This window comes from Pongo abelii, chromosome 6 (assembly GCF_028885655.2).
Source record: "Pongo abelii isolate AG06213 chromosome 6, NHGRI_mPonAbe1-v2.0_pri, whole genome shotgun sequence".
Taxonomy (NCBI): Eukaryota; Metazoa; Chordata; class Mammalia; order Primates; family Hominidae; genus Pongo; species Pongo abelii.
Genome location: NC_071991.2, coordinates 127638903 through 127663453, shown reverse-complemented (window position 1 = coordinate 127663453; position 24551 = coordinate 127638903). Strand labels below are relative to the sequence as shown.

Genomic DNA, 24551 nt, shown 5'->3' with positions numbered 1-24551 from the left:
GTGCTTCTGCTCCCTCCCTGCATGGGAAGTGAAGCCAACCGAGGCAGAGGTGGCCTGTATGGGCCAACCTTTCCCTCAAGGTGGCAGAAATGCCCCCATCAGAAATGCTCTTTTAGAGCAAACACTGTCCCCTCCAGGAGCATCTTAAAATGTAAATATGCTGGGACGATGTGTGCCTTCTTTGTTCCGGGCCCTGAAAATACTGCAAGAGGAGAAAAGCTACAGCCTCTACCCCCTTATTTTCCTGAAGGTAGCCTAGAGAGTGAAGAGGCTTCCCCCACATTTCAGGCTCCCCTGCGGAATGAGAAGCAGCCTCTCGTCCCCTTGTCAGTGCTGAGCCCATAGGGGTGGTAGCCAACATGAGAGGCAGCGAAGCCTGTTCAAACTTGTATTTATTTTCTAAGAGGTCGGGATGAGGGCATGGGGACGGGGATGCATAACTTGGATTTCGGGAGGAGCCGCAGACCTTGGGGAGAAGGATGGAGCCTCCTGCCCTCAGTCGTGCTGCTAGTAAGGGTGATTCAGGGTGTGCTCCATGATGGTCCGAAGCGCCATCCATGTCTCCTGGGCCGTGGGGATGATCTGTGTGGCCGGCAGCAGGAAGCCATAGTGCCCAGTGTCCCGGAGCTCAAAGCTGAAGGCGTACTTGATGCCACTGTCGTAGGCCCAGTCGACGGTGATCCCACTGGCCACATCTAGAAACAAAAGGTCCAAAATGTGCCCCCAAAAGGAAGAAGGGGATGTGGCTGCAAGGTACAGAGGCATCCTGGGCGGAAAGTGAGCCCTGGGAGCCAAACCCCCACCCACCCCAGGCCACAGCAGGCTTCCTGCCCAGGCCTCAAACGGGATCACATCCGTGAACCCAGCCCATTCTCTACTCCTGCAAAAAGAAAGCTCCTGCAGGCTACTAGGCTTAGGAACCTTGCAGTAAGCCAGGCACTGGGAGCTGTGCACAAAAGCTGCCAAGAAACACCTGCCTGGGTACCACTGTTCACCCTTCTATCCAGTGTGGGAGGCAGCTTTGGGCCAGCCCAGCTAGATCCATGGCACTGCCCTGCAGCCAACCCCAGGTGGATGTGGTGTCTGAAGCAGGGCCAGGGGAGGCTCACTCACAGAGGGTGGTGCTGATGCTGCCAAAAATGTACTCGATCCCATGGACCTTATACAAGGCCTCCACCGCATCCTTGGCAAGATCATACTGCGAGATGACATTGGCGGGGTGAAAGGCAGGGGCTCCCCCGGGCTCCCACACACTCCCCCACCCTCACCACCTGGTGAGAAGCATAGATTTAGCAGTCCTGGAAGTTGAAGGTGGAGATGGCCCTTGTGAGAAGGGAGCACAGCATCTCCAGCTTTGAACTTGATCACACGTGAGAACAGCAAGCTCTCCCTACCCCACCCCCGCACCATGGGGTCTATCAGTCCAGACCCTTGCATTCAGAGTAACAACCTGAGCCCTCTGGGAGTATGACAGATGTGGATTCTCCTGAGAAGCAGTCTCTTCTCCCCAAGCCCTAAGCAGCCAGTCTCACCAACTCCCTCTGATTTGAAACGGGCTCCAGCGATCGGCCGTAAGGGTACATGAGCATCTGAGAGTAGCTGTGGATGGAGATCAGAGCCTTGAAGTTGCCATGGGCTGTGATGAAGTTCACTATGGCAGCCACCTCTGGCTCCGACTGAGGGGAGGGCCCGTGGTAAGTCTCTGAGCAGGGGTTGCTGTTAGAACCATTTCCTGGAAGTAAAATAAAGCCACCCAAAGAGTCAAATCCCCACATGCAACACAGACGGCGCTCACAAAATACCTGTGTGTTCCCCTACATTTCCCAGCCTCCTTTGCAGTATGACTGAGGTCATGTGACTACTTTGACACATGGAAAGTTGAGCAGAAATGACATGGCACTTCTGGGTTGAGATTGTTAAGAGCAAGTGTGACTTCTCCATGCTCTTTTCTATCTGTGTGGCTGGAAGCACACACACACAAAAAAAATTCTAGATAGAAACAGCCTCCTGAATCCCTCTCTCACTGCGGAAGAAAGCTGCCAAGGAGAGTCACCTATTCATGTTGGACTTTGTGCACATGAAAAACAAACTTTTATTGTGTTAAACCACTGAGATTGGGATGGATATTTGTTACTGCTGCATCCTCTAGTCTAATATGGCAGAGGACTGCAGCCACACCATCTTCAGAGCCCTCAGTTCTGAAGCCCTGCAGGGAGCCCCCTCGGCTTGTCCTGTGGTCCCTTTAGGAAGGCGGGCCTGGCTCAGAAGTTGCATCCAGAGGAAACTGTAAGTCTCTGCCTCAACCCCGGCTTCCCCTAGTGAGCAGCAAATGCCTTTAGGCTGACCCTTCCTGGGTGTGCCATCAGTTGAGGGCTCAGACTCGGTGTCAGCTGAAGCTTTGCCACAGCCATGGCCCCAGGTGCACCATGAACTTGGGGTCTGGGGATATGGGAAACCAATATGGGAGAATAGTTCCCCATAGTTGCCTGAGGCTGTTCTGGGAGCCAGAGGTGCAAAGAAGTCTTTGAAAATTCTTCTTGGGGACTTAAGATGAGGGAGAGAACAAAGAGGAGCAGGGCTTTTATTCTTTTCCCAAGTTTCATTTGTTTCCATTTCCGCCTGGACTCTTTGCCTTCGCCCCATCTCTGTCTTCCTCTTCCACTCCTCCTCTGTTTTTCTCTTATTCCTGAGGAGAGGGTTGGGCTGTGCTGAGCTGGTCAAGACTTTGTAGGCTAAGGACACACTTAGAAGGAGTCATCCCAGTTTCTCCTCTCTCTCCTCTTCCCTGGAATGTTGGCACCATCCAGAGATCAGGGATCGCCTCAACTTCTGAAGTCTCCTGAGGAGGCCACAGCATTCCTCTTGACTCCTGGGGCTGGGGGCTGGCCCATGGACCACTTCAGATGATGCTCTAGGAATGTAGCACACAGGTCCTCCCCAAGAATGCACAGGAGGCCAGGCACGGGTGGGAAGGATGGTCTACAGGTTACTCATTACACAGCCATTCAATTAAGGCAATAACAAAACCATAAACAAAATCATCCAGCCTGAGTCACCAACCCAGACACACACTCTTGCTGGCCCCAGGGAGGCCCAGGGAGCGAGCCCCCTCTCAGTTTGGTGGTCCTCACCTGGGATGGGGACGCTGGTTAGAAGGGGATGTGCCGGCAGAGCTAGGGGGTGAAAGGCAGCCCCCAGGCTGGAATCAGCCCATCTAACAGTGGCCTTGTTTGTTATGTCTGCCGGGAGCTCCTGCACCTGCTCCACTTGATGAATGACAAACAGCAACAGATGCGCAGAGCGGGGGAGGTTGAAGGCTTTGTCTGCCTTTGCGGCCCACGCACAGAAAGCGGTTCCCTTGCCAACGACCAGGTGGCTTTGCCCAAATATGGAGAAACACTTTAGGCCATTAGTTCTGGTTTGAGCTAAGCAGAATAAACTAATCTTCCCCTGGCCAAATGGGAATTGGCTGCCTGCATCTCTGACGTTCACAGTCAAGGTCCTCTGAGTCCGCCTGTTTCACAAGTACCTGCTAATGGATTCATTAGCTATTTATTTTTCCTTCTCTAAAAATGTAATTTGTAGCAAGGAGAAATCTCTGGAAGGACATGGTAAATTATTAAAAGCAGTGATCTTTGAGTGGTGGGATTATGGGAGCTTTTTGCCCCCTCTGGGCTTTTTTCCATAATTGTTTTGTACATTGTGTGTATACGGATATTTTTTTCCTGTGGTGAGACCCACAGAAGTTATTTTCTTTAAGAGATAATTTATCTTTCTACTAGCCAGCCTATCTTGGGATCCATGGGTACTCACTCCAGTCAGTGCTGAGGGGCCACGTGGATGCCCCCCCTGAGGCAAGCGTCTGTTCATTTGGAGGTGGAAATGCCTAATTTTGCATGGTCTTGTTCCCTTACACAAGCAGTTACAACCCCCACGCTAGGGCCAGGGACCTCACTCTCAGTGCTTTGGGGCCATCCTTATTTTTCAGTGAGAACAGACCCCAAGAAGCCAGATTTTAAAAGCAATGGGCATCCAGATCTAAAATGTTCTATCTCCTTGGTTGAAACACCAGCCTATAGGTCTGATTATCAACAGCAATGACACCGTCCCCTGTGGAGCCAAACCCTGAGCCCCCGGTGAAGTGCAGATGCCATGTCTGGGGGCCGAGGGCTGTGTCTGTTCTGGAATCTCTGTCATGACTGGACCCATCTAATTGTCCTGCCCATCAAATTGCTGTATTTCCAGGGTCCATGGAACTGTCTCTGAGCTTTCTGGATGCCTCAATTTCCCAATCTCTGTGCCCCTCGCATGGTAAGGGAGATAATTAGGGAAGAACACCAAGGAACTCGGGAGAAAGCTGCCCCCTCCCCCTCACTGGAATCAGACAGCTCTGCAGGTATGCACCAGGTTCATAAAGTAATGGGTCAAAAATAAAAATCAGGCTCAAGCCAGCCTTGATGATAAAGAATTGGCTCGAGGCCAGGTGTGGTGGTTTATGCCTGTAATCTCAGCACTTTGGGTGGCCGAGGCGGCTGATTGACTTGAGCCCAAGAGTTCAAGATCAGCTGAGGGAACATGGTGAAAGAACGTCTCTACAAAATTTTTTAAAAATACAAAAATCGGCTGGGTGCCGTGGCTCATGCCTGTAATTCCAGCACTTTGGGAGGCCGAGGTGAGTGGATCACCTGAAGTCAGGAGTTTGAGACCAGCCTGACCAATATGGGGAAATTCCATCTCTACTAAATATACAAAAATTAGCCCAGCGTGGTGGTGGACGCCTGCAATCCCAGCTACTCAGGAGGCTGAGATAGGAGAATCATTTGAACCCAGGAGGCAGACATTGCAGTGAGCCGAGATCACGCCACTGCACTCCAGCCTGGGCAACGGAGCAAGACTCAGTCTCAAAACAAAAACAAAAATTAGCTGGGTGTGGTGGTGTGCAACTGTGGTCCCGGCTACTTGGGAGGCTGAGGTGGGAGGATCACCTGAGCCCAGGAGGTCAAAGCTGCAGTGAGCCATGATCACACCACTGCACTCCAGCCTGGGTGACAGAATGAGACCTTGTCTCAAAAAAAAGAAAACAAGAAAAAAAAGTGGTTCATTCTATTGGACACTTGAAACTATTGCCCTGGCCTCCCCAAAGGGCAGATTTCAGGTCCTAGCTCTCGGGGAAAGAGTTCAGAGGCATTTCTTCGTGTTGTGCTCCCTTCAGGGCAGGGCTAGGGATATTTTAGGAGCACCATAAACTCTGGATTTTGAACAACAAGCAAGGCTACTTTGTACCTCCTTTAAGCCTTTCTCTGTTATATTTAGGATTTGACTCATGCAGTTAGTCCTCATTTCAGGAGCTGGGGGCTCCCCTAAATGTTTCCCATGAAGGTTTGACACATGTGTACATTCAACACACACACACACAACCTCTCCCATACCCACAGCCAGTCTGAGGTATGTGCTTGCCTGTCCCTGGCCGTGACTCATGCATATTAGCTGACTACATTGTCCTGTGCCTCCCAAGTTGAGTCAACGTAATCTGACTGAGTGGGAGAACCTGCCATGGGCCAACACCTCTTCTCCAACCCTGCCCCAGGACAGCAGGTTGCCATACCTCCAAAGCCTGACTTCCAATTCCTATTGAGATCCACGCCAATGCAGAAGATTCCAGGTCTGATGGACTTGTTCTTCCTCCATAAGCGGTTCTGGGAAAGCCCAGGTCAGGTGACCTCATTCGCTGGGCTCATTCCCAGGGATGGGAGCCTCTGATATCCTGGCCTATGGGGGTAGGGGACCCTGGTGGGGCAGGGAGGAGCAAAGGGAAGGAATTGCCAGGACAGGATGGGGCTGGCATGGGGCTGGGCCAAGGATGCAGCTCAGATACTGTGCAGTTGAAGTCAGGGTCTGGGGAGAGGCCTGGGCACAGGCTGCCAATAGTGGCCTTCTCTGGGCAGCAAGAAAGAGGTCAGAGGGCAAGAGGCTGCAGGTGCAGTACCTGAGCAGCCCTCCTGCCCTTAGTGAGGGCTTCTGCAAAGAGGCTCTGAAGGGGCTGGTTCCCAAAGCACAGTGACCTTTTCTCCATCCCCCTAGAGCTGACCCCCTCCTTCCATCCTTCCCAGGTGCCCTCACCATGCTGTGGGTAAAAGCAAACCCATCAGGGTTTGTGACGAGCTCTATGAAGATGTCCATGGCATTCAGTATGTCCGTCAGGACACGGTCTTTGCCATAATCACTGACAATCTGCAAGAAAGAGTGAGGAGGGATGGGAGGCCCTACTGGGTCTCCTTGGAGGTGGCACAGGACATTTTCACAGCCAGTGGCTGCAGGAAGGGGTGGCATGAAACCCCTGAGGTATATCTTTTATGCAGAACCAAAGGCTTGGATTTTAAACAACTAGAAGGCAGGGGATCAATGTGGGCTCCATGCTGCAAAAGGTAAGAGTGCACGGTGGCTGCTCCAAAGGGCAGGTTGGAGACAGCACCCTGAGTGTAATTGTTCAACTGAAGGTGCCCTTAACTAGTAAGTCCCTGCCCCCAGTTGCAGCTCCCATCATGGGTGCACCTTGGCTACAGGTCCATGCTGACCTTATTGGCAGTCCAGATGCCGGTGGCATGGGTGATCCACTCCCGGGAGTGAATTCCAGTGTCAATCCAGATGGCTGGGTGCCGAGAACCTCCAGTGCTGAACTGAGAAAAAGAATCGGGCCCCAAACCGAGGTTTGAACTCAGACAGCTACTGTCTCTGGGCTACCTGGAAGGAGGCCCCCGAGGCATCCTCAGTGCCTGGGGCAGCTTTAAGCACTGGGTAAGAGGGTGTGTGTGCAGGTACCTGTCCGTGTGCCCAAAAGTGCACACGTGTGAGGGCCTTTGAAAATATGGTGGTGCCATTGGGGAGCAAAGTGATCCATGCAGAAGCACAGAATTTCCTAGGATTGAAAGTATCTTAAGACCAGGGTTTCTCAAACTCTAATGGGCACATGAGTCTCCTGGGGATCTTATTCCAGTGCAGATTCTGACTTAGTAGGTCTGGGGAGGGGTCTGAGGTTTGGCATTTCTAATAAGCTCCCAGGTGATGTTGATGCTGTCATGCAGGGGCCGTGCTTTGAGTAGCAAGGCTTCAGACAACATTAGAGAGAGAAGACCACGGCCCCTGGAGAAATGGAAGCAGGGACAGGTTAAGTCAAAACCAAAGTTAGGTGGGTCCACTTGGCTGTTCGGAGGAGCCCACCAGAGAATCGTTGAGAGCGGCAGCAGGCACCTGTCCTTCCTGACAGCTGATGCTAAATGCCCCGCAGGGTCCACACTCCCGGGTGCCCTTTTGGGCGCAAACTAAGAATTGCTTTCTGATGGGCTCTGCATTCACATTTCCTGCTTCCTTCATGTCCCAGGGAACTGCAGGGTCCTGAGTTTGCTTGAATTCTGTTCCAGTGGCTCCTGGGAAGGGCTGGGAGGCTTCAGTATAGACTCAGGCATGTCTGCAGGGCTGTCTGAGCCAGATGACCTCACTAGCAAATGGGCCCTCTGTGTACCTCTCTTCCCATTGAACAGATGAAGCAACTGAGATAATAGAACGCCAGCTCACCCACACTCACACCCCAAGTCCAGGGTGACAACTGCCAATCTGCAGCCCCAACTCCTTAGCCATCCTCCCACCTACTTCTGACGAAGGACAGGCTAGGTCACCACACTGTCACCTCTTCATACTACAAGAGTGGGTCTCTGAATGCCACAACCCCAAGGTTTATGGGTCACCTGGGGACGGGAGTAGACACATTGTCCTTCTCCCCAAAATTCCTGCCCAGCCACTACCCCATATGAGCTCAATCTTATGCCAGAGGCCCTCAATGTAGAGTCTACAGGTTGACGCTGTTGGCTTTTACCTTCAGGACAAGAATGGATCGGTTTTCAAAGCTGTTGCCAATCTGAATTTTTGAGACAATATCGGAATGCTCCATTACAAAGTTGTCAATCCAGCTATATATCTGAAAGGAAAGAAGTGTGTAAGATTGGCAGTTGAGCAGGAAGAGGGATGAACACCAGGGCCTCTCTGAATGTTCTCTGTGCCCCTTCCCACTCTCTTCAATGCTTTGGGTATTTTAGACCCTCAGAGGGTCTAAAAGAACCCAGATAAAGAACTGCAAAAATAAAGCATTCCCTCAAAGCTAAAGGAAGTGAGTTGTGATCTTGCTGGGTTCCCAGGCTCCTTGTTCTGTGCAGAGCTATGCCTTTGCCTGGGAGAACAGTGTGTGCTGAGCCTGCTCAAATCCCCAGGCTTGACCCACATGGCTCTCTCTGGTTGGAAATTCTCTCTTGCCTCCATTCTTTGGCCCATTCAATCCATTTGACAGATCTGACAGAACTTGTAGTGTTGTTTTTATCTTCTCGCTTCTTTTAGACTGTAAGCCCCTTGAAGGCAGGGTCCTTGTTTTATCTTTGGCATCAATAAATAGTGACAGACTGTATTATTTCATTCTCTTGTTCTTTCAATACATGTAATTGAATTAACAAATATATGAAAGAAAATGGATGCTCTATTGCATGACTTCTGAAGTGGGAAAAGCGATGATGATAGTAGATGGATGATATCAAGAATGTCATGTCCTTTGACATGCAAAATGAGACGTGTGCCTTGAGTTCCTTTCTAGAGTGGGCATCGCTGCACCCTCCGTGTACATTCTCCTTTATAAACAAGTCACTTGCCCTGGCTGGCTGTAACTGTGATCATGAACTTTCTCCAAGTGAAGTCACCTCCCTTTTATTCTACAAACATGGCTGTCCAATGTGCCTGGCTTCCTGCCCCTCGTATTATATACCCCAGCACCCACGGCTGGGGCCACTGAACACCAGAACTGGTCACGGAGAGGCTGAGAGCCCTAGGTCCCTAGCTGGATTGGATATGTGTAAGAGTTAAAGAAAGAGGAAAGAAACACAAAATGTGGCTTCACAGTCAAGGACAGGTTTATTTTAGAGAAATAAACCCGGGAGGGGCTTCTGGCTGATTTTTTTGTCATTTTTATAACTATAGGGACTGGATTTAGGCAGTTTTTTAATCAAGGGGAACTTAGAATGGTGGTGTTTGTTCAAGATGGTGACGCTCCTGCTCTGTCAGGATGAAGGTAGCTTCTACCTGCTCTATTCTGGCCCATAATGGATCCCTGCCTTAGTGTTCTGCCTAGTAGATCCATTACTCTGCTCTGTACCTGCCTAGGGCTGTACAGTTGAACTACTGTCACCTCTATCTGAATTCTGGCTTCCAGATCTCTTGGAATATGACTCTCTGCCTAAAAGACCTTCACCTAATGTCTGCTGTACAGTCCCTAAGTGTCAGTCACAGTTTCCCATAAACCCTGGAGTCCTTCACTAGTTTCTGACTGAGTCAGGAGACCCTAAGGGGCCCAAAGACACAAGAGAGCCCAGAGCTTGACCAGCCAGACCTACCTCCTCCAGGGTGTGGTATGAGGAGTAACTGAAGCTGCTGGTGCTGCGCTCCAGCCGGCGGGATTTCGCCATGGCCTCTCTTTCCTCATCCAGCAGCACCTGGGTGATGGGGAACACATATTGGAAAGGAAGGGGAGAGCTGGCCTGGCTATGCCTCTTCTGAGCCCTGCCTCCACTAGCTGTGCATAAAGACAGTAGCAACACAGGAGAATAAGCCACCATGAGTGTGAACTGCACAAAAGAAGGAAGGTCCAGGTTGCTGGATGATTCTTCTGCCTGGCAAGCTGGCAGTAATGCTGCCATTTCCCAAATGAGCACAGGGTAAGGAGTCCAGAGAGCTGGGTTCTAGATCTGCCTCTGCCACTAACTGGCTGTGGAACTTACTGTGGCCTTAGTTTCCTCAGCTTGAAAATTGGGAAAGCAATATCTGCCTTGCCACCTCATAGGATAAAATGTAATAATGGATTTGAAGATGTTTTGGGGGGAGAAAAATGTGCTCACAGTCTACTGCCAACATTGCTTTTGCACTTAATAAACACTCTGTTGAGTCAGGACCCAAGCTGAACCATGTGCACTGACCCCCCTGGGGGAAGCAGAGGGTTCCTCTGACCCCAACATTAACTCCACTTCCAGGAAACAGCCTAGACAACTGGTATGCAAGCCATTCAGAAAGCCAGGCATGGCCAAAGTCAGTCCAAATCAATATTATTAATATGCCAATGGTCTTTCACTTATCTCCTAAACACAAGTCTGGAGGAGCCAAAAGCAATGTCCTTGGGTATCAACGTGGAGTCAAGCATTCAAGCCTTACATGGTACTTCCCGCTGCCCATACAAAGGGCAGTATAATGCCTGGTTGGGTTAACCACTCACTCACTGCTCAGACCACCTACATAATCTTGGGACATTTTTCTCTGCTTGGGTCACAATGAGATGAGCTAGCATCCTTCACCAAGCTCATGCCCTTATAATGGCATCCAGGAGCCAAGGCACCCCAGGATTCAGCACAGACTGTCCAGTGTGGGAAGTACTCAGGTCTTCTGCCACAGAGGATGCTGAGAAAGCATCCTCATTAACCCAAGTTGCCCTTTGTTTGCAGCACTGGGCCACAACTAAGTCTTGCCAATAACTTATTTGGGGCTAGAGCCTTAGTTGACCAAGCTTCTTCATCTTCATGATCTCACTTGATCTGGTCAGATGACCTGATAACAGGACAGAAATGAGCTATTTGTGTTTTAGAGCTAAAGCAGATTGCAGTGGTAAAGGGACTTAATGGCAAAGCTAACAAGTGGTGGAGGTGAGATAAGAACCAGGCATTCTAGTCTGTACCCTTGGGTTCCTTAAGGCCAACTATCAAAACTAAAGGCCAACAGTAATAACACATATGCAGGTTGAGCATGGTGGCTCACACCTGTAAACGCAACACTTTGGGAGTCCAAGGCAGGAGGGTCACTGGAGCCCAGGAGTTTGAGACCAGCCTGGGCAACAAAGCAAGGCCCCATCTCCACAAAAAATTAAAATTAAAAAATTAGCCAGGCTTGGTGACGCATGCCTGTAGTCCCAGCTACTTAAGCTGAGGCAGGAGGACTGCTTGAGCCTGGGAGTTGGAGGCTAGAGTGAGCTATGATTGAGAGTGAGTTATGATCATACCACTGTACTCCAGCCTGGGCAACAGAGCAACACCCTATTTCTAAACACACACACACACACACACACACACACACACACAGAGGCACAAAAACACAGATATGTTTACACAGATATGTTTATGTCTGTGTGTATGCATATGTGTGTGGACAGAAAGAGCATGCAAATGTTAACAACAGCTAAAGACTCCATTGTACTATTCTTTCAATTTGAAAGTTTTTTACAATGATGAAAAATCAAGGACCCCTGAGCATAAGAACGCAAGACACTAAAATACCAAAAATATAAACCAAAATGTTCACAATGCCTGCTAAGATAGAAGAAGGCAGATTTGGAGTAAATTTTTTCTATCCTCTATTTTTACATTTTGGAAATGTGCTTATACTACTTCAATAAGAACTTTTTTTTTTTTTTTTTGGAGATGGAATTTCTCTCTTCTTGGCCAGGCTGCAGTACAGTGGCATGATCTCGTCTCACCGCAACCTCCGCCTCCCGGGTTCAAGCAATTCTTCTGCCTCTGCCTCCCGAGTAGCTGGGATTACAAGTATGCACCACCACGCCTGGCTAATTTTTTGTATTTTTAGTAGAAACAGGGTTTCTCCATGTTGGTCAGGCTGGTCTCGAGCTCCCAACCTCAGGTGATGCACCCACCTCAGCCCAGAACTTTTAAATGAATAAATAATAGCAAAACCAAAAGCCCTAATTGCTGTGGAGTCTTCCACCCCCGTCAGGAAGAGCGGTGTCCCTCCCCGCCCCACCTGCCACAGATGAGGCAATGCCTAATGACTCACTCATCCCTGAGGCCTAGTCAGCTCGCTCACAACGCTCAGGTTCATAGATTTAAAAATGGGACTGGAAATCGATGTTTGGGGCTCACTTTATTTTTGAGCACCAACTCCATGCGAGGCAATTACAGTTGTGATGTTTTCCAGCTGCAATGGCTGGCCAGGGGCAAAGCCGGGATTGCTGGGTAAGTTAGATATGGCCAGAGGAGCCCCGGTCCTCTCTGGCCCTTCGCAAACACTTCTGGGAAGCTCTAACAAAAGGAATTTGTCTTCTTCCCAGGAAGCCGACCCAAATCTCAACAGCCTACCGTGACCAATATGTGCCAGCCACTGTGTGCCTGGTGCCATCAGCTGTGACGAGCAGCTGCAAGGAAGACAGCAGCCTGCCAGCCGTGAGGACAAGGCAGAGGGTCTCCAAGGATCTGGTAGAAGCCTGAAGTTGGGGTGAAAGTGGAGGACAGGGAGGAGAAATCGGAAAAAAAAAAGGACTAGAAGACTCAATTTTCCCCACACAGCCTGGGACATCCACAGGAAGACAGGACCCAGGAGGCTGTCCTTTGTTCCACACAAGAGCTTGGAGGCAAATGGGAAGTCAGCACCAAACTGCAAATAATTTTCCAGACACCCTCACAGCCTTGTGAATGGAGGTGACACCCTCTTTCAAACTGGGAATTCTCAGCCCTCACAGCTGGCCCCACTTCCAGGAACAGGAATCTGCCTTGGCCTGGAAAATGCACCAGCGTTTGCTCCATTCCTGGGGCTGGGGGAAGGGGATGGGTGACCGAAGAATGCGGTCTGGCCACAGGCGGAGGAATGCCTAATGACAGCCCTGTCAGGCTTCTCAGGAAAAAATAACAAAACAAAGAAACCAACCAACTCAGAAGTAAGCCATCTGCCTCCCTGGAAGCCATAACCTGACAGGGAAAGTAATACCTTGGTGTGAATTAATTTACGATGAGTCAGGAAGGATGGGGGCCCTAAGGGAAGAACAGTCCTCCTGGGTTGGGCAGGGGAGGAGGCAGCGGGGCCCCAGTGCTGAAGCTGAGGTGGAGGAGAGCAGAATCTCTCACAGCCGAACTCCAGCCACACATGCAAAATGGACGCAGCTCGTGGAAACAGAGTGGGTTGGGGGCTCTGGGAAAGCAGCCGCTGCCTCTCCTCCCAGGTTCTTGGCCTTCTCTTCCAGGTCTAACATCTGCAGTAGCAGCTATGTGGCCAGTAGCAACTCCAGTCCTGTGTCACTGGATGTGAGAGGTGGCTGCCGATCTGAAGTTTTCAGAATGGACCCCCTAGAGGTCAAGGCCAAACCATAAGGCTTCCCTGTCTAAAAGGCAAAGTTAAAATGCCACACAGACAACAGTGATGACCACTGAGGGGACAGATGGCTTGAGAGTGGAGTCTGAGGCTGCGGGAGCTCAGGTTAAACCCTGATCCTGCCACCAACTCCATCAAATTACTAACTTCTCTGTGCCTCAGTTTCCCCTTTGTAAAATGGAGGTCATGTTATCACATACTTTAAAATGTTCTCATGAGAGCCAGGCGCAGTGGCTGACACCTGTAATCCCAGCACTTTGGGATGCCAAGGCAGGTGGATCACTTGAGGCCTCCGGAGTTCGAGACTGGCCTGACCAACATTGCAAAACCCTGTCTCTACTAAAAATACAAAAATTATCCGGGCGTGGTGGCGCGCGCCTGTAATCCCAGCTACTTGGGAAACTGAGGCAGGAGAATTGCTTGAACCCAGGAGGCGGAGGTTGCAGTTAGCCGCGATTGTGCCACTGCACTCCAGCCTGGGCGACAGAGCAAGACTCCGTCTCACACACACACAAACACACACCCCAAGGTTCTCATGAGGATTAGAAGGGTTAATACATGCTAAATGCTTAGACTTTTGCCAGGCATGTAGTAAATGCTAGTGAATGTTAGCTATGATGATGAGGAGGAGGGTGACAATGATAAGGAGGGTGATAATAACTTTGGGGTGACTCCAGGGCTCTGTGATGGAGCATTACAAGGCATGACCAGGAAGTCTGGGTTCCTCCAGAGGTAGGATAGCTTCTGTAGGACTTGGAGGGCAGAAAGCCCCCATTAATGGTCATCTGGGGGAGTCAGTCAGCACCTGACTTTCATGTGGCCCAACAGAGGGGCCTGGGTCCTCTTCTGTCCCTGCCCCATGATGCAGGCAGGCTCCACCTCTCTTAGGGTCTTGCCCATCACTGCTCCTGTCTTCCCTGGCTTCTCCTGCAATCTTTCCTGCTGTCTTCTTCTCCTCTCTGGAGCTGCCACTCACCCTCAGACCAGCCAACAGCATTTCTACCTTTAAAACTCTGCTATTCAAGCCAGGCATGGTGGTGTACGCCTGCAGTCCCAGCCATTCAGGAGGCTGAGGCAGGAGGATCTCTTGAGCCCAGGCGTTCACGGCTGCAGTGCACTATGACTGTGCCTGTGAATAGCCACTGCACTCCACCCTGGGCAATATAGCAAGACCCCATCTTAAAAAAAACAAAAAAACAAAAAAAAAACTCTGGTGGTTCACGCCTATAATCCCAGCACTTTGGGAGGCTGAGGCAGGTGGATCACTTGAGGCCAGGAGTTTGGGACCAGCCTGGCCAACATGGTGAAACCCTGTCTCTACTTAAAATAATAATAATAATAATAATACAAAAATTAGCCAGGGATGGTGGTGTGTGCCTGTAATCCAAGCTACTCAGTAGGCTAAGGCATGAGAATTGCTTGAGCCTGGGAGGTGGAGGCTGCAGTGAGCCGAGATCATGCCACTGTACTACAACCTGGGTGAGGGAGTGAGACCCTGTCTCAAAAAGAAAACAAATAAACAAATAAAAACTGTACTCTTCGGCTAGCAAGATAATAATTTAAAGAAGTAAAGAATTAAATTATATAGGCAATGAGAAAATGGTAAATGTCAACAAGAGTGAAATGGGAAGGAAAGAGGAAGTTGGGGAAGCGGGGAAGAAGAAGGGTACAATTTAAAATAAGATGAGCAGTCTGGTGTGGTGGCTCACATCTGTAATTTCAGCACTTTGGGAGGTCGAGGTTGGCGGGTTGCCTGAGCCCAGGAGTTCAAGACCAGCCTGGGCAACATAATCAGACCCTATCTCTACAAAAAATACAAAAATTAGCTGGGTATGGTGACATGGGCCTGTAGTCCCAGCTACTTAGAAGGCTGAGGTCAGAGGATGGAGTGAGCCTGGGAGTTCGAGGCTGCAGTGAGCCATGATCGTGCCACTGCACTTCAGCCTAGACAACAGAGTGAGATCTTGTCTCAAAATAAATAAATACAATAAAATGAAAAGCCTTATGACCATTGCAAGGGCTTTGGCTTTTACTCCAAATTAGTTGGGTTTTAAGCAGATGAACAACATGTTTGAATTTGCAATAGTTTTAAAGGACCGTTCTGGCTGCTGTTTTGAGACTAGGTAATAAGGAATCAAGGTGGGGAATCGGGAAGAGCAGTTAGAAAGCAACTGGAAGAACCCAGGTGAGGGACGAGATGGCGCATGGGCCCTCGGGGGTGGTGTGGGATGTGCTAAGATTCATTCTGAAGGCAGCAGTATATCTGTTGTTGATGAGGGGTTTGAGGAAGGGGTCAAGAATGGCTCCCAGCTTCTGGTCTGAGCGACTGGAAGGATGGTGTTGCCATTTCCTGAGATAGAGAGGGCTGTGGAGGCACTGATGAAGGGCCAGGGGAGCTTGGTCTGGACCTGGAAAGTTGGAGATGCCCATTGGACCCCCAGGTGGAAACACTGAGTAGGCGGTTGGATCCAGGAGAGGAGGTGCTGGCTGGAGACAGAACACAGAAGTCCTGGATGCCAGGAGAAGAGACAGACTCCAGGAAGGGGAGAGTGACCAGTTGTGCTGTTGGAAGAGGAACATTGAGAGTCGGCCAACAGGTTGGATCTGGAAGTTGCGTGTGACATTGTCGAGGGAAGCTTTGGTGAAGTGAGGGGGTGGGCAGCCTGCCGGCAGAAAGGGATGGAGATGACAGGGAGAGTCAGTATTTTCAGGAGTTTCAGTCTATGGGGAAGCATAAAAATGGGGTGATGGCTGGAGGGAAGAGGGAAAGGATCAAGAGAGGGTTTTTTAAAATGGGAGAAATAACTGTATTTGCATGGTGATGAGAGTGATCCACTAGGGCGAGGGAAATTGGCAAAGCAGTATTTACACTCAATTGTATTCTGCTCTACATGGTCAGAGTATCGGTGATTTTTGTTTTCTCCCTGTGCTTTCCACTATTTTCCAAATTATCTAACATGAATATTTATTAATTTTGTAATCAGAAAAAAAGCCATTAAAAGCCACAGAGCTGATTGCTCAAGTGAAGTTTTTCCATGGTGACTCATCCTAGGGGGAAAAAAAAAACCAAAGGGCTGAAAAGAACGAGGAGGTGAAGAAAAATTAAATGCAAATAGAGCTCGCTCGGAATCAGATACTTTCTTGCCTGGCCCACTGCAATTTCCTCACCACCCTCCTGCCTGTCAGTCTCTCCCTGGCCCTGTCCCCAACTCAACACTGTCACTGTCAGGGTGGTTTTTCTGAAATGCAAATCTGATCATGTCAAAGCACCTCCCATGACTCCCCACTAGTTGTCAGGATAAAATCCTGACCTCATCACATGGTGGAGGGCACTCTTTGTGATGGGGTCTGGCTTCATCGCCAGTCGGGGTGGGGGCCCCCCTTCCTCTGGCCAGCCCCCCCTCACCTGCTCTTCAGCGCACCGTAATTACTGCCTTCTCAGAAGCACGGCGTGCAGTGCCTCTTGTATGCGCTCCCATAGCAACCGCCCTCACTCCATCAGCCGCTCATCCACTCCATTGTAACCACCGATTTACTCCCCTCCATTCCGGGCCCCCGCGACCCTCCAGCTGTCCTGGATACAGGGCCAGGTTTTTTATCTGTGTTTCCAGTCCGTTGCCCGATGCACAGCACACAGTAGGGCTCTCTGTGTCTGGAAGTGGAAAGAATGGCCCTGCCTCATGTTTCTCAAGCATCCCTCTGATCACAGGGCAGAGGGAGGGAGAGATTCCAAAATCTCCCCTGCCTCTGGCCAAAGTGAAAACCAGCATCGAGGTTTTCCAGCCCGGTCCTAGCCACCAAACACGACCACTCCTCTTTCCTTTCCTCCTCCTAATGAATGTCCGTTAGTTCCACTGGCATTTATCAAGCCCAACGCAGCAGCAGGTCCTATGGTAGGTGCTGGGGTAGGAAGATGGATACGGAGCATGGAGCTCAACTTGGCTGAGGGGAGGGGGCCAGAGGAACAAAAGACCCACATGTGAATAAGGTCCTGCCTGTCCTGAACTCCCCAACCGAGCAAGTCATTCAGCAGACAACCACCGAGGGCCCATCCTGCAGGGGACATTGCCAAGTACTTGGCTGAGGGGATCCAGAGGACAGGGAGACAATCGGGCTGCGAGTCTGTATCTGAAATACAAGACTGGACACCAACACCCAAGGGGTGCAAAGCCCTTGCGGTCCTGTTAGCAAATCTCAGCTTCCCTCCTCCTGGACCCCTTCCCATCATCAACCCCTCAACACATCAACACATCAGCCACCCCCACCCCCAGCTCCCTCTAAGCCAAAATATGATCTCAAGTATGGCAGTGAGTGCTTGATCCCTGCAGGAAGAGCGAGTTGGTGAAAATCCTGCCTGGCTGGATCAAGGCTAAGAGGTCAGAGCATTTTCCTGAGAGGGAGGGCAAAGCCCTAGAGGGACTCGGGGCTGCGGATGTGGGGAGAGGACAGGCTAAAGCCAGTGGGGGAGGCTCAGAGGGGACTCTGGGGCCGTCCCTGATGTGCAGAAATCAACAGAAAGTTTTTAGAGACCTCTGTGTGTCTGTTTGCCAAATGCTGCGGAGTTCCCAGGGTGGGGCTGAACCAGGGAAATGGAAACTTCAAAATAGAGGCCTGGGCTAAAAATGAGAATTCAGTTCTATTTCTTTTGATGTGGTTGCCTCTTTTGTCTGCGGGAGTTTCCCCATTTTTGTTTGTGGGGGATTTCATTAGAGAAGTATCCCACCCCCACACGTTGAGCGGGAAACAGATGTGCCTGATGAGGGATAAAGGTCTTTGAAAGGACCAAAGTGCCCCAGCCCTGCGCTCGCATGGGAACGGAATGCTGCCTGATGCGTTGATCCCCTGACATACGGTGTCAAGTGTGTGCACTCCGGGAGGCTCTGTGTTCCCACAGTCGGAGCCCTTAGGGGAGATTAGCGCCATACAACAAAGTTGGGAATGAATCTTTATGGATACAGTTCCACAGGTACACGGCCAGCAGCAGCAGCTGCAGAAAGATGCAGCCAGGGAGGCTTAACCAATGAGTGGTACCCACAAAGATCTCTAGGAAGGAGGCTGTGCTACCAGCACCTTTCAGGGGCTCTTTAGGATATACTGGAAAATAGAACAATTGAAACAGAATTTCATGATGTTCAGAAAAGACGCAGGGAAAGCAGCAGGGAGACTGGGGTGTCCAGGATGAAGGCTACCTTTGTCCTACTCAAGAGCAGGTCTGTAGCTGCTTCTCTCAAAGTGGTTCCTCTGGGAGAATCCTGCCTGGGAGAGATGCCCCGTGCAGAGAGCCATGCGGTGGAGGTTGGGGGAAGTCAACCACACCAGTGCTCTGCTTCTTTCACCATTTCCCAATCCTCTGAAGTAAAGCCGTTCCCCCAGGCATTGGATGGCTGAGACACAGCGGGAACAGGAGGGAGTGGTCAGATAAGCAAAGGAAGAAGCTATCCAGAGGCACCTTCCCACAGTGCCTGCGGAAGGCCCCAGCTACATCCTCCTGTCTCCCTTCTCCCCGCGCCTTTGCTGTTTATTAGCTGCAAATCCCTCCCCAGGAGGACTCATCACAGGCATCCTCTCCACTCCCACACTGTGAGTGCTTCCCCCATGAACTCTGTCCTAGCTTCAGATTCTGAGAAGCGTGCGGCTCACTTCCTTCCACAGCATGTTCGCAAACACGCCGATGGAGACCCAGAAACCCCATGTCCACTTTTAGCCCCGAGAACATCTTCTCCATGTTGGGCCCCAACCAGAAAGGAAGGCGGAAGGCAGGGTCCCAGCTGGGGCAGGGCCTCACCTGGATGTCCTTTATCATGATGCTGTAAGCAAGGCCATGGGACTCCAGATAAGCTTTGATGTCTTTCAGTTCAGAGAAAGGAACTCTCATATCCACAGGGAGGCTGGGCCTGGCTGGGCCACGCCAGAAGTCCACCTTGTTCACCAAGGAAAGAGAGAGAGCTGCATTACTCCATGTCCTTCCACACAATCCTGTAGGTGACCACAGAGAGCCAGAGAATCTCTCAGCCAATAGAGACCCTCTTTCTAGGCAGGAGATGGAGACGGGGGTGTGATGTCCCAAGGTGCCCCAGCGGATGCCTGAAACAGCAGATAGTACTGAACCCTAGACTATGCTCTTTTTTTGTAATTTTTTTGTAATTTTTAATTTTTTTGTAATTTTTTAAATTTTTTAAATTTTTTAATTTTTTAATTTTTTTAAATTTTTTTGTAATTTTTAATTTTTGTGGATACATAGTAGGTGTATATATTTCTGGGGTATATGGGATATTTTGATACAGGTATACAATATGTAATGATCACATCAGGGCAAATGAGGTATCTATCACTCAAGCACATATTCTTTGTGTTACAGACAATCCAAGTACTCCAAGTACACTCTTGTAGTTATTTTAAAATATACAATTAAATTATTATTGACTATAGTCTCCCTGTTGTGCTGTTAAATACTAGATTTTATTCACTCTTTCTATGTTTTTGACAGACCTATAATAAAGTTTAACTTACAAATTTTTCTTTTTTTGAGATGGAGTTTCGCCCAGGCTGGGGTGCAATGGCATGGTCTCGGCTCACCGCAACCTTTGCCTCCCGGGTTCACGCCATTCTCCTACCTCAGCCTCCTGAGTAGCTGGAACTACAGGTGCGCGCCACCAAGCCCAGCTAATTTTTGTATTTTTAGTAGAGACAGGGGTTTCACCATGTTGGCCAGGCTGGTCTCGAACTCCCTGCCTCAGATGATCCGCCCACCTTGGTCTCCCAAAGTGCTGGGATTGCAGGCATGAGCCACCACACCTGGCCCTAACTTATAAATTAGGCACAGTTAAAGATTAAAACCAATAGCTTAATAATAAAATAGAGCAATTATAACAAATGCCAGCATCACTACTCTTGCGCTTTGGGGCCATTATTAAGTCGAATAAGGGTTAGACGAACAGAAGCACTGCAACACCGCGACAATCAGTCTGATGACCGAGATGGCCGCTAAGTGACTTGCGGAAGGGAGTGTGGACAGTGTGCAGGTGCGAGACTTCATCACACTACTCAGAACAGCTTGCAATTTAAAACTTATGAGTTGTTTCTTTCTGGAACTTTCCATTTAACGTTTTTGGTTGACTGCCAATCAGGAGGGACTACTGTACACCTAAACGGGCCCCAGTTCTGTTATGAAACCCTAAGGCTGAGCAGAAAGACTGGGACAAACAAAATCCCCAAGGCACTGAGGTTCTTTCCCTAATTCCAAGTCCTGTTGCCTCCACACCTCACTCATACTCATTGCAACTTCGTCTGGATCCAGAGAGCCCTAAAGAGTCCTCAAGGTGAGGCCGCTCATCATCTGGGACATGAACACGGACAAGAACCCTGGTCAGGAAAGGGAGGCATCATTGTTGCCATCCCCACAGAAGTAGGAGAGCCCGAATCTGGGTCCCTAGGTCAGCCTTTTGCGATGCCTATTTTTCAATTAGTAAAATGGAGAGAATGATCATAAAGCAGCATGAGTCCCAGTCGACGGGACACTCAGACAAGTAGGAGCAAGGGCTTTGACCACATCCAGGAATATCTGGTAGTTCCAATGGCCCCCTAACAAAACCCTTCTATGTAATAGTCAAAGTCAAAGAAAATGTTTTCCATTGTGAAAACCTGCAGAGGACAAGTGTTCTCAGGAAAGATGCTCAGGCTGACAGGGACGAACCCAGATAACATACAGGTTTGCCAAGCTAAGCCATTTCACTTGGGAGGCCAATGTATCCAATCTCCATGCTACGTGGCATCCCACCCAGAGACATCGTGCCCTCCCACCCGCGTGGCTTTAGGAAATTCCTGCTGTTTGGAGATCGGTGCCCTGATGGGTCATGTAGCAGCTCCCTATCCAGGAGAGAGTGAGAGGCTAGAGGAGACACAGCCTAAAAATGCAGCCCAAATTTCTGGGCAGGTGTCCCTGATTTTTCCCGAAGAGGAGCCACATGTGATTTCCCACAGGTCTGTGCTCTTTGCAGGGACCTCAGGAGGGCAGGTTTGGGGTAAAGGGGGACAGGACAAGGAGCTAAAGGTGTGAGCCACTGAGGGGGGGGGTGTCCTCAAGCCTGAGGAGTCCTCACCTTCTGGGGCTTCAGGCCCTCCAGATCCCTGAGAAGTGAAAGCTGCTTCTCATCTTTGGCCAGGACTCGAAGAACCTGGTCCCTAGAAAAACACATGGAGGGGCAGAGGAAGCTGCGGAGAAGGATCCCTGGAAGGCTTGTGTCACTTGGAAGGGGCAGAGTGGAGCAGAGGCCCAGCTGAGGGCCAGGCAGGAAGGCCGGGAGGCACCGCATGAGTGGAGGCTGAAGGAGCCCTGAGCAGGCAGGACTCGCAGGCAGCTCTGAGAAGCACATGGTCCTTCAGTCTAGAGCCAGTGGGCTCTCCAGCCCCAAGGACAGACCACCCCAGGGGCTAAATAAAGCCTGTCAGTGCTACTGCTGGACTGAAGGCCAGGCCAGGGGAAGAAGGAAGGGAAAGGAATGGGGAGGGGGGTGGTGTGTCAAATGAAAGGAATGAAGGGGAGAAAGGAATAGACACAGGGGCTGGGGGTACCAGTGTGGCCCCAAGGGCTCTTCGTGAGGGGGCCCCAAGGCCATGGTCTGTCTCAACGCCCGGAAGGTGAGATCAGACAACCTCACCCCACCTGACATGGAGGAAGCTGAGCTCCTTCCTTCCCAATGGAGGTGGATGGAGGTTGCGTATCCAAGAGGCCTGTGGTGTAGGCTCTGGGGTGCGACACCTGGGATGGGGTTGGTGCCCTCACAGGCTGGCTCTGAGACCGTGGGTGAGGAACCCCATCTCTACGCTCGCTGTGTCTCCTCTTCTCTACTGTGGAGCACTGTGGGGCATCCACCTGTGGACCTTGGAGAGGCTCAAAGTACATCCACAGAGGTCCTGGCATGTAATACTAGAACTTCATGTCATTTGAAGGAGGACGACACCCACATCCATTTTTGGTAGGGGTATGTAGTCTTGTGGGGGCTACAACTTCTCTGAGAATCAGAGGAAAGCTATGAATGCTTCCTCCCTGAAGAAGCCGCTGTTGTATAGGAAAACTGTTGCATGTGGTTTCAGGGGATTCTTGGAGCCCCGGGGGCTTCCTCCTGGACTCTGGATTAAGAACTCTGGATTTGGGGAGGACCACCAACGAGCCAGCCCTGGAGCATGAGAGTGGGAGGCTGCGGAGCTGGAAGTGGGTTCAGGACAGGAACCCACATCCTGACTCTCCGCCTTGATCAGGCACCAGCGGGGCAGCCACCTCCTGCTGGGACATCCAGTCCCCTCCTCCCAGCCAGTCCTCCCTCCCACTGTGGAGCAGCCACTCACCCTGTGAAATTCATTTGGCCCAAAGCTGCTGCCAGGATAAAGCTGAAGACCAGGAGTGTCCGCCTGTCCATGGGGGATGGCCCAGGGCGCGTCCCTCCTCCAGGGGTGCCCTGCATGCTTCTTCCTCCTGGTGAGCTTCAGGGGCTTTCCTTGGGCACCATGGCCCAGGCCTCAGGACAGCACAGCACCTAGAGGCTGGAAGGCCCCACCTGAGAATGAGCATTAGGCTATATCTGGGGCACCCAGCATGTGGCTCCCACATATCAGGCCTTGGGAGAGCTACAGCTGCCTCTCCCCAACCCAGCACATCCTCTCCAGGGAAGGGGAGAGGAAACAGAGAAGGAGGAAGACAGGCCCTTAGCTTTTCTTTTCTCTCAGGAGGTTTGCCAGGGCAGCCCCTTGTGAGCATCAAAGCTTCCATCTCTGGAGAAAGACCAGAGTAGCCAGCAGCCCTGGGATACCCCTCCTTTCCTCCCTCCTCTACAGCATCTTCTCTTTTGCTCTTCTTCTCCCCCTAGCCCACTCATGCTTTCCCTGGGCCATATCCTCCTTACACATAAGGTGTGGATGCCATTGAAACACCACTGGGCTTAGAGACAGAGACTGGATGCTCACTTCCTGTCTAAAATATCTGGGGCAGCTGCCCTAATCTCTAAATCTCAGTTTACTTATCCATCAAATGGGGTTAATCATACCTCCCCTCCCTACCTCACAGGGTTTGAAGGGGTATAGATGAGACAACTTGAGTGAATTGGCTTGGTAAAGCCTGCAAAATGCAATGTATTATTATTTCAAAGGCATTAACTTTTAGTCACAGCTGCATTTGAGATCAGTCCTCCAGTGGAGATGGGGAGAAGGGGAAGAGAAGAGAATGGAGAGGATAACAAAGGAAATAACTATATAGTGTATGAGAAGGAATTCAATCAAGATTCCCTTTTCTCTGTCTTCAGGTGGTCATCACTGTGCTAGCACAGATAGTGGGCTTTCTGCTAGACATGAAGGTCACCGCAGTCATTATTAGAGTTCTCAACAGACAGCAGAGTCAGTTTCTCAGTCCTGCTGAAGCCCCACACAGTTCCTTTTATAGTTTGGGAATAGCAGGAGTAAAGCAGGGGCCAGCACACAAAGCAGTCATGTTGGAAGGAGAAAGTGAAAGATGATGCCTGAATGGCAAATGATGAATCTAACAGAAAATCCACAGCGGGTGTGGGTAAGGCAGAAGCTGAATCCAACCAAGTCGTTCAGCAGAGGACGTCAACAATAGGCCACTTAACTGTCACTGGCGATTCTCAGAAGCCCCCCCTCCCCATCCAAACTATCTCAGAATGGCCGATTAACTGGCTATGTGTGCAAAGAAGGGAGCTCTTTTATCGACAGAACGCCCTGCTCCCCCACCCACCTGCCCTACTCCATTATTTTGTAGTTCAGCTGTTGAGACAAGCCAGACTCTCCTAGAACCCTGTTTTCAGGGACTCTCAAACAGTAACATTATCAAAGGGTTTAAGGACATAGAAAAGAAAGCAGTATGCTTTCCACCCAAGTAACATTCAACTTCAGTAGCAATGGAGATAAAAGGGTGTACTGCTAAACAATAGCTCAGGAATTTAAAAGGAAAAAAACAGAGATAGTGCTAGTCACCAAAAGTACCCAGCGTCTTCTTGTTCAAAAACATCATTTTAAGCCACCAATAATGAGACAACTATCCCTGTACTTGGCTTAAGGGTGGGAAAAGAGAGAGAGTGAGAGAGAAAGAATAAGAGCAAAAGAGAGAGAGAGAAGCAGTTAGGAATTTTTGAGAATTCTATGACACAGCTTCCAATAGAACTTTCTGTGATAATGGAAATATTCTATGTCCACACCCCCCAATAGGATAGCGACTAACCTCTTGAAATGTGGCTAGTGTGATTGAATATTGATTTTGGAGTTGTATTTAACTTTAATTAATTTAAATAAAATTTAAATAGCCGCATGTGGCTAATGACTACCATATTGGACAGCAGAGTTCTCAGGGAATTCACCAATCCTGAAAGCAC

At 50.2% G+C, this 24551-nt stretch overlaps 1 protein-coding gene across 10 annotated transcripts; it reads right to left on the bottom strand.

The window, feature by feature from the left end:
- Positions 1-374: 374 nt before the first annotated feature.
- CPA5 (carboxypeptidase A5) lies at positions 375-24300 on the bottom strand. 10 transcript variants are annotated; one of them, XM_054560636.1, is made up of 13 exons: positions 23918-24291; positions 23227-23284; positions 22519-22713; positions 21273-21354; positions 18959-19093; positions 9429-9527; positions 7871-7972; positions 6576-6677; positions 6121-6231; positions 5606-5696; positions 1533-1732; positions 1114-1198; positions 380-695 (listed from the first exon to the last, which is right to left on the bottom strand). In XM_054560636.1, the coding sequence occupies exons 3-13, from the start codon at positions 22632-22634 to the stop codon at positions 508-510; spliced, it is 1311 nt and encodes a 436-aa protein (XP_054416611.1). In that variant the 5' UTR covers positions 22635-22713; positions 23227-23284; positions 23918-24291; the 3' UTR covers positions 380-507. The 10 variants fall into 10 exon arrangements, 9 of the variants coding, with proteins under 9 accessions (XP_009241500.3, XP_054416616.1, XP_054416611.1 ...); XM_009243225.3 differs by having other exon boundaries at positions 375-695; positions 23227-24291; XM_054560640.1 differs by lacking the exon at positions 23227-23284 and having other exon boundaries at positions 22519-22706; positions 23918-24300.
- Positions 24301-24551: the final 251 nt, after the last annotated feature.

Bases quoted from the DNA above. Each gene is read 5' to 3' on its own strand.
- CPA5 (XM_054560640.1), bottom strand. From the start codon at position 22,634: ATGCAGGGCACCCCTGGAGGAGGGACGCGCCCTGGGCCATCCCCCATG. The intron at 7,973-9,428 runs GTAGGTCTGGCT...CTTTCCTTTCAG, and splicing joins CATACCACACCCTGGAGGAG to ATATATAGCTGGATTGACAA. The intron at 1,733-5,605 runs GTATGGCAACCT...TTTTACTTCCAG, and splicing joins TTGGAAGTCAGGCTTTGGAG to GAAATGGTTCTAACAGCAAC.